General features: G+C 37.4%; 1 protein-coding gene across 1 annotated transcript in view; it reads right to left on the bottom strand.

The window, feature by feature from the left end:
- LRP2 (LDL receptor related protein 2) overlaps positions 1-15,717 on the bottom strand; it is a 113,454-nt gene that overhangs the window by 52,225 nt on the left and 45,512 nt on the right. The window contains exons 21-31 of the mRNA XM_063400563.1: positions 14,995-15,276; positions 13,574-13,813; positions 12,823-12,942; positions 12,358-12,474; positions 10,824-11,201; positions 9,695-9,943; positions 7,310-7,521; positions 6,660-6,844; positions 5,552-5,780; positions 4,247-4,424; positions 2,371-2,499 (exon numbers count right to left, since the gene is read on the bottom strand). Of these exons, the coding sequence (XP_063256633.1) occupies positions 2,371-2,499; positions 4,247-4,424; positions 5,552-5,780; positions 6,660-6,844; positions 7,310-7,521; positions 9,695-9,943; positions 10,824-11,201; positions 12,358-12,474; positions 12,823-12,942; positions 13,574-13,813; positions 14,995-15,276 (2,319 nt within the window). The remainder of the gene's footprint in view (positions 1-2,370; positions 2,500-4,246; positions 4,425-5,551; positions 5,781-6,659; positions 6,845-7,309; positions 7,522-9,694; positions 9,944-10,823; positions 11,202-12,357; positions 12,475-12,822; positions 12,943-13,573; positions 13,814-14,994; positions 15,277-15,717) is intronic.

Below are 15,717 nucleotides of genomic sequence, written 5' to 3'. Positions count from 1 at the left end.
TTGTTTTCAAGCCAGCTTGCTACATTACCATCTTTTATATCAACCTGAAACGTGGCTTAAAATAAAGTCGGTACAAAGGCAAGTTTTCTTCATCATATATAAAGCTAAAAATGGTGCAATCCTAGAATCAATGAAGTTGGTAGTATTTAATATGCAGACTAAGTAAGCAGAGATCAGCAATACCACTGTTTGTAGAGACACTGTGCAATCAAATGCATGCAGCTCAGTTTATTCTTTCTTCTGAAAGATTGTGCTGGCCTATTAAAGTAAACAATGACAGCAGGGATAAGGATAACAGTAAATATCAGTGAAGAAGTGACAAATGCCTATTTATGTGTAATCATCTAATCGTCAAACAGCCTGGGTTGCAAGGGACCTTAAAGATCATCTAGTTCCAACCTTTCTGCCATCGGCAGGGACATTAATCATTAGCAATTATTAAAATAATTTACAATGAAAAGAATTGGTATATTTTTTATAACTTTTTCTGGTGTGCTGACCTTCAGCAATTTTTTTTCAATTACCCAAATCTGTACATATTTTCTACATACTGTTTTAAATGTTTATATTATCTCTAAATAGAAAAAAAAATAAGCCCATATAGTTTAAAAGAATTGTGCTTCACAGAAAGATATTGCTATTTCTCTCTTATAGAACATTTATGTCAATAAAAGAGCCACAGTTGTACCTAAGCAGATACAGGGAAATTTGCAATATGGGAAAAATAAAGATAAGAAATGTCAATAGCTCAATTCAGTGGCAGAATTGTGTCAACCTCTACACGTAAATGTGCTTCATCACTGGCATGTTCCATTTCTTTCATCATGATCCCTCCATAAGCCTGCACATAATCAAACAAGTGCAGATATCTAAAAGAATCCCTCTTTTTTGTAACAGATTAAACAAATTCACATTTCATTTCAGATTATATAAATTGGTCATTCCCTTGCTGCTGACTAAGAAAAATGTGCATGAAATACAGCCCTTTAAAGAGCACATTGCTAAGTATCTAGCAGAGAAAGAACATGATATTGGCCTTTAACATTTAGGTAGTTTTAGAAGGACCTTTTGACTGACAGATTTCTAGTGTTAGCTTATCCCAAAGACAATTTCAATTAATTTTCAGTTATTTGAAGCTTCCTATATAGAGAGGCACCAAAGCACACTTAATATCTGTACAATTGATGGAAAAATTAATGAATGCTTCATCTGACAAAAGCAATGTGATCAAATTTCTAGTCACAAATTGCCTACCACTAATTGGAATTTTTGCAATTTCTTTTTAAATCAACTGGCTAAATGACATCACTGAGATCTGTGGACTACCCCCAAAAAAATTCAGTGGTACTTTTTGATATGAAGTTTTGTTTGCAAAGGTTAGTTCTGTTGCAGCTGCATCAAATGTAATCACATGTAATTTTAGACTATGTTTCCAGACCTTCTGCATTTGGCAAACTACTCTTTTACACTGGAGAGGGGAAAAGCTGAACATGAGAAATTTTGATCTGAATTTCAAAATGTATTCGTTCAGATAGGCTGAAGAGAGTGGTAAGTAACAGGAAGAACATCACGCTTGCTTAGAGGAAACCAAAAGATCTTGAATTACTTCTTAGCAAAATACAGGCTGAGAAAGAATGTGATAGTCACTTCAAACACATATAAAACAAAACCTACCCGTGCTGAAGGAGAACTGCTTGTGCTATTAATTGTGAAGGATAAAAATAGCATGAGAAATGGGCATAAAATGGGGAAAGACTATATTTGAACAGAAAATTATGTTTCCAAATATCAAAATTGTGAGGTTCAGTGAATTTTAGGGGCAAGAACCCAGATTAATCTAAAACTGGAGCTTGACTGGTGGAAAGTGACATATGATGCGCAGTCAAGGGCAACAAAGAAACAAACCTCAGTGACCAAGGAGGTCCCTTCCAGTCCTGCATCCTGACATTCTTACAATTACAACCCCTGCTTCCAATGAACTTCCAGTGAATACTTACAATGAACACAACAATCTGCCACAGTATGTTTTCATTTTTAACTGATACTAAGCTCCTTGGACATGTATTCCAACAGCCAAACATTCCATGTGGTGAGAAATTTTAAAGTGTAGCTTCTTTAAAGTGCTTATAAGAAAATTAATTTCAGCTATTTTCCCCAAATGAAGAATCTGAATCTCTGATTCAGGTCTTTCCCAAACCTGTCTGCAAATGATTAGGCCAAGTATATTCCATGTGTCCTAAATGGAGTCTGTCTGGAGTGGCCCAGACTGATGTCATGAGCAGCAGCCCACAGAAGTACACATTTCTCCTGGGAAAGAGGTGGATTTGACAAGATCAGGTCTTTTTTATCATCTCATTATTACTGCCCTACCTCTCATGCAGTTCCTGTTATCAGGTGAAAGGATCCATCCTGAAGGGCAAGCACAGGAAAAAAAAAGTGGTCCAGATGAAGAAAGTAAGCAGAGGTGGCTACAGGGGGACGATGCACAGGAATTAATACCTGAAAATAAGAAAGGAACTATTAGCAACTATAACAATATAAGCAACTAGAGAGAATATTGTCTCATTACTACTGACAACATCAACCCAGAACTAAGACAGTTTTGCTATTTCTTTAAAATTAAAAGAATGACGTTATTTCTAAGAACCACAAGTAATACAATATACTTGTAACAGGATACAATTTTCCATGGAAAACTAGTACATTATCATAGTGATCTTTGCAACTTCTATGCATCATAGAAAATTTTTCAAACTCCATTTCAAACTTTTCTAAACTATATGGGAAAACCTGTGGGATCTGCAGTCCTTGATTGTAATAACCCCCCTAGATGAGGGATTTAAATTATTTGCTGAAACTTCTTGGAGAAACTAAAGAGAAAATAGTTGCAATGTCTTGTTCAAAGATAGCGGGAATTCAACGCCAAATTTGTTCGATCACTTTGAAACTGTCGGTCTAAAGTTGTAAAATGTAAAAAAAAGACACTGAAAGTCTCTCCTGACTGCTGTTATTACTATACACTAAAATTCAACCTAAATAACTTCCACAAACTTGCTGCTGAAGAAGATTTTTGAGAATGAGTAATCTTCATAAGAAAACAAAAATCAGATTTTGAGTACACCCTTAGCAATTGAAGTAGGCTTTATTCTAAAAAGCTTGGAAGTTACAGGAATTTACACAATTGTTGCTAAAATAAAAACTAACAAGACCTGAAAACAAATTAACATGACCATAAAATAATGGCATAAACTCAGAACTCAAACTGTAAGAAAACTGTTCATGTCACCAGTATAAAGAATCTAAACTCTGGTAAGTGTAAGATCTAACGATTTACAAAATAGGAGAGTGGGTGACAGTTTTATCACTGCATCTGGAATGTCAACCAGCATGTAATTATTTCTTTATTTGTCAACATCAGTATGTTTTGCTATTCTGCAAGTGCTCTATTCCCTCCTTTTTTGTCTGGCCACATAAAATGCCACATAAAATAGAGCAGAATAATTCAGAATGAGAAGTTATAAAAGGTACTAAATACAGTGAAGAAAAAGAAAAAAAAATTCTCCAAGGACAGAAAGTTTTTTTAAACCTTGGGTTGTAAAATAAAACCTCTCAATAATTATAAAGAATAATTCAATCATAATTATGATGAATAAATTAATGCTACGCCCTGCTAACTGAACAATTTGCAGTAAGAGTAGGTGGCTTTAGTTCTAAATGTGTCTGAGGAAGATTTTGTTCCAAAAAAAATCCAGCACTGGAAGTATTAGTGCTTTACTCAGATGCAAGTCTCCATCTTCCCTGGAATAGGGGTGTATTTCAAGGAAAAAAAGAGAAAAAATTATATTTATTAGCTGGAAAGACTCCATGAATAAGAAATACAACTAAAGCTGAAAGGTAATATTCATATCAACATGCTTCCCACTCTTCAAGTCATGCCATGAAATAAAAAAAGTCTGATATGAAAGATCTCTACCTAACAGAAATAATTTAGGGTTTTTTACAGTCTTTCAGCCACAAGAGATCACCTGCACAACCTCTCAGTGAGAATATTCAATGCAATGACAGGGTTTATTTACCACTATTGTTTCATTGACTAAAATAGTGTAGAAGTTGCAAGTCAATAGTATGAATTATTTGCTCGTTTTAACCCAACCCGTTTGCTGAAAAGACTGATTCTTGGTGTTCCAATGCATGATATTATGCATGCTTATGTCTGCAATTACCAAAGTTGTTTTGATGAACTTACCGTCGGGCTGCTTTACAGGATGGACTGCCACAAGACCCAAAGGCTGGTGAATATTATAAATCATAACTGTCTGGTTTCCTCCATGCCATTTATTGGCCCGAATTACACGATTAGTATAGCGGTCACTCCAGTACACAAAATCTTCAAAGACAGTTAGACCATGTGGATGCTGCAGTATCTAAAAAGGCAAGGTTGATTATCAATTAACCTCATGAGATTTGCATATGTAAAGCTTGAAATAAAGTGATAACAGAGATGAGCATAATTTTTAAATAAATATATAATGAAGCAATTGTGTCTCAAAATATATTTTTCAGAAAAAAAATCCAGATATATCAACTGTTGTCTAAAAAAAATACACTAATGAGGAAAATACATTTTTTTAAAAAAACTAGAATGCCATATAGACCCTGTGAGATGAAGAGAATGAGGAATTAAGAAAGCAGTCTAACTACTTTAGGCAGAACCCACAGACAAAAAGCCAACTGTAGATTTTCACGAGTACAAGAGGAAATGTCTAGTGAGAATTACAGACCTGTCAAGACCCCGCATCCTTGATTGGCTCCTCTAAAATTTATGAGAGGATCAAAGAAGGTGGCTTATCTAGATTTCAGATAACCAGGAGTGGAAAGATTGCCTTAGTTCCTATTCCACCCTAATTGTCTCTCCAGCCAGAAGTACAAGCCCCAAGTGTCAATTATTGAAAACATTCACATGGTTATTGATACCAGTTTCTGGGTACCAGCTGAACATCTGCACTGTTGTGTTGGTACAAAGACAGTGCTACAAGCTGCCAGCAGCACTTCAGATTGCCAGCAACTGCTTCAGCGGCACTAGGAGACAGACTGTAAGAGGGATGTTCTTGATGGAGCTGCTGCACACAGCAAGAAGTAGCACAAAACCTTTCACTGCTGTCAAGAATAGTAGCAATAATCACTCACAAAAGACCAGGAAAAGTTTCTCCAGGCTTTTTGTACTATATTTGCCTATGGGAAATGCACCACCGAGTAGCAGCAGTGTCAGATGTCACCTTCAGATTTCATGCATGGAGACAGAACAGATAAGAATGATCTAAAGCAGTAAGCCTACATACAGCTCTAGACTCTGCTGAAGATCTCTTGAGAAACTGAATAGGATATGCAATTTCTTTTTTTCCAGCGGCAGGAAGCAGATAAAATATTTCACATCTGCTTCACTCAAGAACTTTGAAGAAAAATACACCCAAGTCTATGACCAGGACAATATATATTTTAAGTACTATCAGCAGGGACAGGAGAAAACAACAGTTCCTTATTAATGTCTTACCAGATCACTTGCAACCACCTGTCGTCTGTTGTTTCCATTGTAATCACAGAAATCTATATAATCAAGATAAGCATCAGCAAAATAGAGAAGTTTATTTGGATAATCAATGGAAAGTCCATTGGGCCAGTAGATTTTATTGTTAATAATCACTGAGCGCATTTTGCCATCCATGCTGGCTTTTTCAATTCGAGGATTTTGGCCCCAGTCCGTCCAGAACATTACATGAGCACTGAAAAAGGTAACTCATGGTTAGCAATCTGAGAAAAAACCTAGCTGCCTATTGAGAAGAGTTACATAGAATCATTACCCAAAAAATGGCAGCAATCTTTCTAAGAACAGTCCTACACAATGATAACGGAAAACATTTATTTTAGCAACATGCTTACTTAAGATATTACAGTATTTCTGTTATAAAAATTCTTTTAATACTTCTACTGCTGTTTCTATTTGCCAATAATAGCAGCATATAGAAGCTACAGATGTCACTGGTTTTTAAGGTTGGTTAGAATCTCACTGTCTGGTTGCTACATAATAATTTAATACAGGCTTATACTCTAACAGGTATGCACTGATAATGTTATCAGCACTGGAACTGGCAGTAAACAGAGTTAAAGGCATTGAAGACCTCAAAATAAGAGTAAAGTTTTGTACATGAACAGTTCAAATCATCACATTAAGTCTATACCACTTGCTGTCTGAAATGGGAAGGTGCTTTTGTGATAACAATACAATTTTAGATAACTACTTTAGACTTGGGGATATGAAGGTAGGTATATGACATTAAATCAGATATAAGTTCGTAGAATACCACCAGAACTGGGGAAGTGATACATCATAATTTTGAATTAATACTTCTTAACCAGGAACCAAATGTAAAAAAATCTTTTATAGGTACAAAGCCATCTTGTTACACTGAAAGAGAGCAACATCTCACCAGTAATTACCTCATCACTTGAAATACTAATCAACTCTGCAAACACATTAAATTGTCTTAAGTTCTCTCTTCCACTTGTCATTTACAATTCCAATGCAATTTCAGCATGTCTCAAATTTTAATAGTTACATCATAAAATAAGCATCTTTATAAAAAAATACCAAAAAATCTTACTCAGTTCTGGGATCTAACACTAGTCCTCTTGGGTTTGTTATGTTTTCACTGATCAGCACAGTCCTGTGGCTGCCATCCATTTTGGAGACTTCAATCGTTTCCAGAACAAAGTCTGTCCAGTAAAGGTTACGACCCACCCAATCCACCGCTATACTTTCGGTCACAGTGACACCACTGTCGAACACCTTTTTAACAACAAAGAAACAGGTGGGAGGGAGGAAAAAAAAGATTATATTGAATTTTACCCTTTGCATTTTGAAAGATATGGAAAATGATGAACCAAGTTTCCAATATCTTCTAGGTCTATTACAAAGAATTAATCACATTGTACATATTCCAAATGATGGCAAAGCATAAATCCAAACACTCCTACTAACTTCAGCAGGTCTATTGAAGAAGTTAGAATTTAGTAATAGGAAAATCAGCTTCTATTTTGATGTTTTAAAAAAGGTTTCTTGAAAGCATTCAGTTTCCTTTTTCAAACAGCTATGTGAAATGCTAGCTTAGCATCTACAAAGTCGTTTCACTTTGTCTCTGTTATCTCTCCTCTTACTATATTTGGATTTCTCTCTTCCCCTTTGTTAACTGAAGCTACAGTGTCTTCATTTTGTCTCCATAAAAGACAAGAAAACTCACTCAGCAAAACTTACTATTTTTCGGTCAGTCCCATTTTGATAAGCACTCCAAATTTTATCCTGTGTTGTATCAGACCAAAAGATACGATCTGTGATTGAATCAAAATCAATAGCCACAATATTTGTCCCATCCCGAATCAGAGAATAAATGCTGTGTGACTGAGAAGTGATGTTATCCACAACGATTTGGTTACGACTTGCCACCAGCAAAAGAAGATTCCCAGATTCTGTTGGAGGAATAGAAATTAAAATAAACCAATGAGCTATTCAACAGTAACTGGGAGAAAAAGAAACACCGAGTAATTTAACATGACTTTATAGCATCCAAATTGTAGTTATCGAGATATCCATATTGAAAGGAAAAATTCAGATCAATTCTCAGGCCAAGATACAGTATCATATCCAGTCTGTCCATCCTGACTCTTAAATCTACCTTGGCTTTTCTCCATAACTCTTTCTACAGACTTCCTTTCCAGGCTGCCATCTGGACCTTAGGTCCTATTCCCCACTGTCTAACCAGTTTGCTGCTGACATCCAACACTCATTCCTCTGTAAACCTCTTAATGTCCCACTCGTGATACAACTCCTAAAGTTTTTGGTACCTCTGATTAATCTACTCAGCTGATCTCCCTCCTTTGTAACCCACCTTCTCTTTTTTCCCCCTTTACACCATGTGGGAACAAGGGAGAAGAAACAGATTACAGGAAAGCCATAGATTGCTGTAATTAGGTTGCACAGATAAGATGCTCAAAAGCAACTGTACAGTAGCAACAATAACGACAGCAAAGTACAAGAAACTCCCTATTAGTAATGGCCAAGCTTATGTACAGGGAAAATGCAAGTGTCTTCCACAACCTGACAATATCCCTAAACCAGGAAACCTGTAGAGACAAATTCCACTGGGTATATGGCTCCTCTGCCCTGTCAATGTACTACATAAGAGACAGAGAACCACAGGTATCTAGGCTATATCAGTAATGTTTGCTCCTTACAAATGAGCAAAGTACAGCATAGGCACCAGGTGAGTCCAACAAAAGGCTGAGATTTAAATACTTCATGAGCATTGAACTTTATGAACAGCTAATTTTGGCCTGTGCTTGCTAGTCTCTGACATTGCATTTCTTCAAAACACTATTTTTGACCATTGCAGGCTAAAACTAGCAGTGTTCATTTAAACATATTATTTCAATTAAATATTAGTTTCTAATTAACCCCTTAGCTGACAGTTTTAATTCTCAAGGATATCTGCCATGAACAGCTCTAAGTGGCTGTTTACATCAGCTCTTTTAAAAGAGAACAATATCATAATGGCAAAGTATTGGGGGTTAGGAATTTTCCTTTTGTTGCTTTCTCTCAGGGAATTTTCTCCCGTTTGTTGCTAAGAGACAATAACAACTAGTACTTAAGAAAGACAAAGGATATAGCCAAGGAGAAGGGGGATGAGTGCAGCTGGTTGAGGGGCATTCTCTTGGGAAGGGCAGCAATGGCAGGAGATTTTGGCTGGGGTGTGAGGGGCTGGGCTTGGCTCTCGCTGTCCGCATCAGAGGACAGGTTGGTAGATCTGTTGCCACTGCTACTGCCCAGCCCTGTACTGCTTCTTCCTTACTGTGGGTGAGCCTCTGCTTGTAAGAGCAGCTGTTGGACTGGGACCTTATTAACACCGCACCTCACTAGAGAGGACCCTCACTATCTACCTGAGTGCCTCGGGGGAAAACCTGGGACTCCGCACCCCTCCAAAGGAGCCTCTCCCGGCTGCCATTTTTTTACCACTGCTCGGGGTTTTTTGCTACACTCTAACCCCGCACCCCTGCCTGCCTGCAACCTTCCCTCACCCCTCACCTCCTGCTACAGCTGCAGATTTTCTGATAGATTTTGTTTGCTTCTCTGGGGTCTGCTCCTCCCTGCTGTTCCAGCAGCCACTCCAAGGTTCTGCTGCAGCCCATTTCTCCATCCAGCCCGGCCGCCATTGCCCCTGAGGGGGCCGAGCTCGCACAGCGCCCCCTGCAGGCGCAGGGAGCCATGGCCCGCCCTGCCCGGAGCCAGCAGCGCCCCCTGCCGGCCGGGACTGTAACTACACCCGGGGAGGCGCCGGCGGGGGAGAAGCGCTGGCTGCACTCCTGCGTGGGGTTGCTGTGGCTGCCATTGTTGCTGTTTGTTTGTTATACACACACATTCGAATATATATATAAATAAAGAACTGCTATTTCTTTTCCCATATCTTTGCCTGAAAGCCCCATAATTTCAAAGTTATAGTAATTTGGTGGGTAGGGGATCATATTTTCCATTCCAAGGGAGGTTCACACCTTCCTTGGAAGACACCTGTCTTTCAAACTGAAACACAAAGCTGGACCATTTTCAGACACTGCTGTCATTCTTTAGACTGACATCAATGTTTCTCACCTGCTGCTTTACAAGTCCTCCCATTGGCTTCTAAAATGTATCCTTCATCACAATAACACCTAAAAGAGCCTCTCTCATTGTAACAGTGCTGACTACAAAAGCCTGGAGGGTCACATTCATTAATATCTTCACAGGTCTTGGAGTCATTCGCAAGCTGGTATCCAATAGGACAGGTACACTGAGCTCCAAAAGGTCCTTGAATGCATTCATGAGTGCAGCCAGCATTATTGTCAGAACAGCTTTCCTGATCTACAGTTAGGTTGGCAAAAGAGATAAGCAAATAAGTCAACCAAAGCTTCCTATGATAAATTTAAGTTTTTACAATTGCATTATTAGCCTAAGACTGCTGCTAAAACGACTGCAGAATCATCAGTTACACAATGTGAGAATGGATTGTGGTCCTTATGCAAAATAAAACATACACAGTGCACATAAAGGCAGGTAACAACATTGCATATTCTGAATCCCATCAAATGAATGCCAAATAGAAGGCTAAGTACATACAACAACTTTTTCAAAAATAAATAGCCAGAAATACATGAAAACTTATTTTACCACTCCAAATCTAAAGCTGTATAAACAATAATTTAAAATAGCTTATAATCATACCTGGCTGGGGTTCATCTGAGAATGTGCATTGATTAAAGAGAAGAAGAAGGAAAGAAGGAAAGAAAAAGATTATGTTCAAATCAATTCATAATCAACATAGATACAAATTCTGGCTACATATGAACTTCTTGATTTTAATCATGATTCTTGAAGTTAAAAATTTAAAAGAGAATATTAAGGACTGAATCACATGTCATCTGAATTTAAAGCATACTATGCTTCAGTGAATGTGTTCAGGAACACAAAGCTCATTCCCATGTAGTTATACAAAAATCTAAAGTCAGTGGAAATCGCACTGGAATTCAGAGCTCAAGACTGGACATAGCAAATTAATTCCTTGGTCATCATTGTAGTCTCTTTTCACTGAAAGCAAGTTCCACTAACAAATCTGAGCTGAAATTACACTGTGCTTACATTTCTGCTAGAAACATTGTGACATTAAATGGAGCATGCTGAATATTCCATTTCTTTCTGAAGACATAACACATAGTCTGTAGTAGACGCTTGAACGGTAACTTACTGCACAATGGGGATTCATCAGCTCCATTAGGACAATCAGCAGAATTATCACATACTTTGCTGAGATTCACACAGACACTGTGACCTGGACACTGCCACTGCCAGCTGGGGCACCGGAAAGGTTGAGTTGGACAATCTCTCTCATCGCTCATATCCCTGCAGTCGTTATCGCCATCACAGATCCATGCTCGATACACACAGTTCCCATTGTCACAGCGGAAAAGCGATGGAGGACAGGTTCTGGCAGGACATCTATGATGTTCATCTGAGCCATCTGCACAATCAAGATGGCCATCACATTCCCAGTTATCAGGAACACAACTGCCATCTGACTGACACTGGAATTCATTCTGGTGGCACATCCCTGGAGGTCTTGTAGCTAGAACAGTGACATTCAACAGTTCAGAAGCTGTTTCAATTTTAGACAGAAGCAAAACCACTATTTTCAGTTCATCTCTTATGTAACTACTTACAGTGCTATTAAGAACTGTGTTGCTTTTAGATTAGGCTATAGAATCACAGTCAGTCAATTGACTTGACATTTCAAAATCTGAACAATTTATCTCCTACTTTATAATGTGGTCAATAAGGCAATTCAACTATTGTTATACTTTGAGCAAGCACCTATTTATACCTATGTACCTGTCCAAAGCTACAGAAAATCAGTTTCTCTTTCACCATCCAGTGTTGTAACATTTTAACTAATTTAAGTGTAAAAAATTACTCAAAAAAAAAAAAAAAAAAAAAAAAAAAAAAAGTTTCGATCTATCTCTAATGAATACCAGCTTTTCAGATTAATAGACCTAATTTTACTTTCAAATCTGAGGCTGAAAAGTCAAGCAAAACAAAATTTTATAGCCAAAAGAAATGCAAACTCTCCTCTTTGCTTGAACCATCTACTCTTGCCAGCTCAGTCTGCTTAGTCTACTCCAAGATGATTAGAGGGATGAAGCACCTCTCCTGCAAGAAAAGACTAAAAGAATTGAAATTGTTCAGCCTAGAAAAAAGTAAGCTGAGGAGCAACCTAATTTGTGGCCTTTCTTATAGGCTCCCTTCAAGTACTGAAAGATGGGGAGAAAATTTTTACAAGGGCATGTAGTTATAGAACAAAGAGGAATGGCTTCAAACTGAAAGAAAACAGGTTTAGATTAGATATTAGGAATAAATTCTTTACTCTGAGGACGGTGAGGCACTGGGACAGGTTTCCAGAGAAGTTGTGGATGCCATATCCCTGGAAGTGTCCAAGACCAGGTGGGATGGGGCTTTGAGCAATCTGGTCTAGTGAAAGGTGCCCATGGCAGGGGAGTTGAAATTAGATGATTTTTAAGGTTTCTTCCAACCCTAGCCATTCTATGATTCTATGATATTCTTGCACTAGAACCTGCGTTTGAAATTCCTGCTCAGGAAAATGATGTAAAGTTTCCCTGAAAAGAATATTAAGATTCAAGGACGGTCCTTGACATAGCAGATTAAAGGAAATTTCCAGAAGCATCACTTAATAACTGAAGTCTTTCTTTCAGTATCAATATACTTACGGCAATCAGCCTCATCTGAGTGATCGTTACAGTCAAAAACACCATCACACTGGTAGTAGGTGCTGATACATTGGTCTCCACTTCGACATTTAAACTCTGTGGCACTGCAGTTATATACTACAAAATTTAAAAATATTGAACGTTATTTATTTATTTTACAGTGCTACACTGCATCAGATTTACTCTACAGGTGCTTAAGTCTGATATGGTATCAGTTCCACTGAAGTCCATCATTTCCCAGAGACACAGAAAATGCAGTAACTTTGTAATTCACAGAAAACAGAGGAAACAGATTTCAGCCCTCCACAAGCAGCCCAGAGATCAAAAGTATCACAGGGTTAATTTATGAATAGGTTTGTGCACTTTGCTGTCTTGCAGCTGGTAATACGAGGTCACCAAAGATTCCTTTGGGGGCAAGTGTGAGGAAACAATAAAGAAGCATTCAACAAAGTAAGTTATACTTACTGCAGTCATGCTCATCAGCACCATCTATACAATCTTTGTCTCCATCGCAGACATAGAAGGGGTCAATACAGCGATGGTCTGGACACTGGAATTGCCTGGGTTCACAAGTACCTGTGAAAGCTATTAAGAATGACAATAAATGCTAATGTGTTTCTTTCCTCTCTTTTGAAATCAGCATACTGCTGAGAAAGTAGGAAAACATTATCTGTAACTTGCAGTATATAATGCAGCAACTAGCAACCATATAAATTACAAGCACTAATAAATAATTATCAGGTAATTTTTCATTTATATGTAGGCTTGGGCTCATGGAAAAAAACCCAAAAGATTGCACGTAGTGATAAATAACTCAAAAGAAAGTATATGAAAAAGCTACTACCTTCTGGTAAAAAATTCCAGCCTAGATTAGCTGACTACACCATTAGTGATCAGAGATCACTCATGAAGTAGATGTTTAGGACATCTCTGCTTTAACTGCTTTTTGCTAATTACAGTGGATGACATTACGCAGCACCCTGATTACATTACATTTGCCCCGTTTTTTTTTTTTTTAATTACTTCTCTGTATTCTACTTGGCCCTGGAATTTCAAATTAGACGAGTTTTCCACATCTTAAGGACTACAAAATATCAGTCTAACTTAGATACTAGTCCTTTTCTCCCAATTTCATTTATCATCCTTATACCAACAGATACATCTATCTAGATATGCATAGCTGACTACACAAACAACAGATAGTCATGACACTCACTGCAGTTTTTTTCATCTGAGCCATCACCACAGTCATTATCAGTATCACACAGCCAGATTCTTGGAATACATCTTCTATTATCACAGGTGAACTGGGTTGCAGGGCATGAAGAGGGCCCTTGTGTAGGACAATGCAACTCATCACTGCCATCAAAACAGTCATTATGTTTATCACAACGCCAGCGACCTGGAATACACTGTCCACTGGCACAGGTAAAAGCTGAAGAAGAACAAGTATTGTCTGAAAAAAAAAAAAAAGAAAAAAAAAAAGTCATAAAGATCTCCAAAACTTGCCTTTCCTGCAACAGTTATCAGAGAATTCATTACTCTTACAGAATGCCTAAAATATACATCAAATTCTAAAGTGCACATTGCTTAGAATTAAAATGTCTGTTATGCAACATGCTGCAGAACTGAACAGAACATTTACAAACTTTTTTTAAACTCCAGGAAGCAGAAAAAAATTAAACAGTTAACCACTCCACAACAATCTCAAGAACAAGCAAAGTAACTTCTAGTAACCACTTTCTTTATACTTTTCCCCAAAAAATATTCTAGTTATTCTAAAATGGCCCATTAATAAGAAACAGTTTATACCTCAGTCATACTAGTTAGTTCTATGCATTAGGGAGCACATTTTACTACTGTGTCCTATTTTCTTGTTTGTGACTTAAAAGAATTAACCCCGAAGAAGCAGCAGATAAGTCATAAAAGCCTCTTCAATAACTTCAGTATCTTATCCTCTCTTCAATGCCTTATCAGCAATGATTATCCCACTGTTCTCTCAATTTACTTGAGCAATAAAATATTTTGTGTGAGACACTTTACTCTAAAACCAGGAATTGAACCAATGTGCTTTTAATTTACTTAACTGTTAAAATCCAGATGTAACAAATAGATCAGCACTGACCAATAATTATCAAAAACAAATCTTTTATTCTAATGTTAAGTGAAATAAAAGGGGCTGCTTTAATCTTAGAGGAAGGTTAGGCAATGTGTATGGTTTTGTTATTTTTTTATAGTGTTATTTTTTAACTGTCAGTCTTTACTACGATGGCTTGTTCGTCTCCATGCATCCAAATTAGGCAAGCTATAGATATTCCAATATCTTTCAAAATTTACAAAAAATAAGATTAAAGACAAGGTTTTTCTTTAGAAAATAAAATTTTGTTACTCTGTAAATTGAATTTTGAGAATAGCGAGGTATGAATATTTTCATGCATTGTTTAGGTGGCTGGTACTGAATCCTGTATTACTATGATACAATTTCCAAAGTAACTAATCTCCCAGTAAGATTTCAGTATTTATTCACAGATGAAAACCTTAAAAATTGGAGTTTATTCCAATGAAGCCATCCTGACTCATTAAATTTGCTCATCTGCAAACACGGAACACTAACTGCAGATTACAAGGATTACTTACTTAAAGAACCACAGTTTTGTTCATCACTGTTATCATGGCAATCATCAACACCATCACACTGATAGTATCGAGGCACACATCTTCCATTAGCACAGGAAAAGGAGTAAGAGCCACACTGCAAAGTGGGTGGCTCATTGGATGGATCTTCAACACATGTCAGTTGATTTGGAGCCAGCTTCATGCCATAAGGACACCCACAAACTCTCTGAAAGTTGGGTACTGGGAAGCAGAAATGGCTGCAGTCTCCATTGGGATTTGTTCCTCTATTACAGTAGTTAGAGCCTTAAAAAGAGATAAAGATCAATGTACACACTACAAATAACATTTTGGGAACTATTAGAAGTGCATAATAACTGCAAAAAAAAAAAAAGTGCCGCAGCAAGTCCTGGTTTTGCATACACTGCAAAACACGGCCAAGTTCATCGACAGCAATAGCAGCAGGGACGTAAGAGAAGTGTTCCATTCCATATACTCTTCCTTGACACAAATGTTTATGGAAGTAGAAAACATACTGTTAAATTTCATCCAATTTTCTGACAATTTTCATCAACTGTCTGGAAATAACTATACTACCACAAATGAGAACCTCTGTCTGACCAAGGCTGTGAGACCAGATACACTCTTTGGATTGTAGTCAGTGAGCCTGAGGTTTAGTCATATGTTTGATGAGTGCATTGGCTATTTCACAAAATCAACTACAATCCCAAATCCTTGGCTTAGATC

The sequence above is a fragment of the Prinia subflava genome, chromosome 6, assembly GCF_021018805.1.
Source record: "Prinia subflava isolate CZ2003 ecotype Zambia chromosome 6, Cam_Psub_1.2, whole genome shotgun sequence".
NCBI classification, from domain to species: Eukaryota; Metazoa; Chordata; class Aves; order Passeriformes; family Cisticolidae; genus Prinia; species Prinia subflava.
This window is presented reverse-complemented; position numbering and strand designations above follow the sequence as displayed.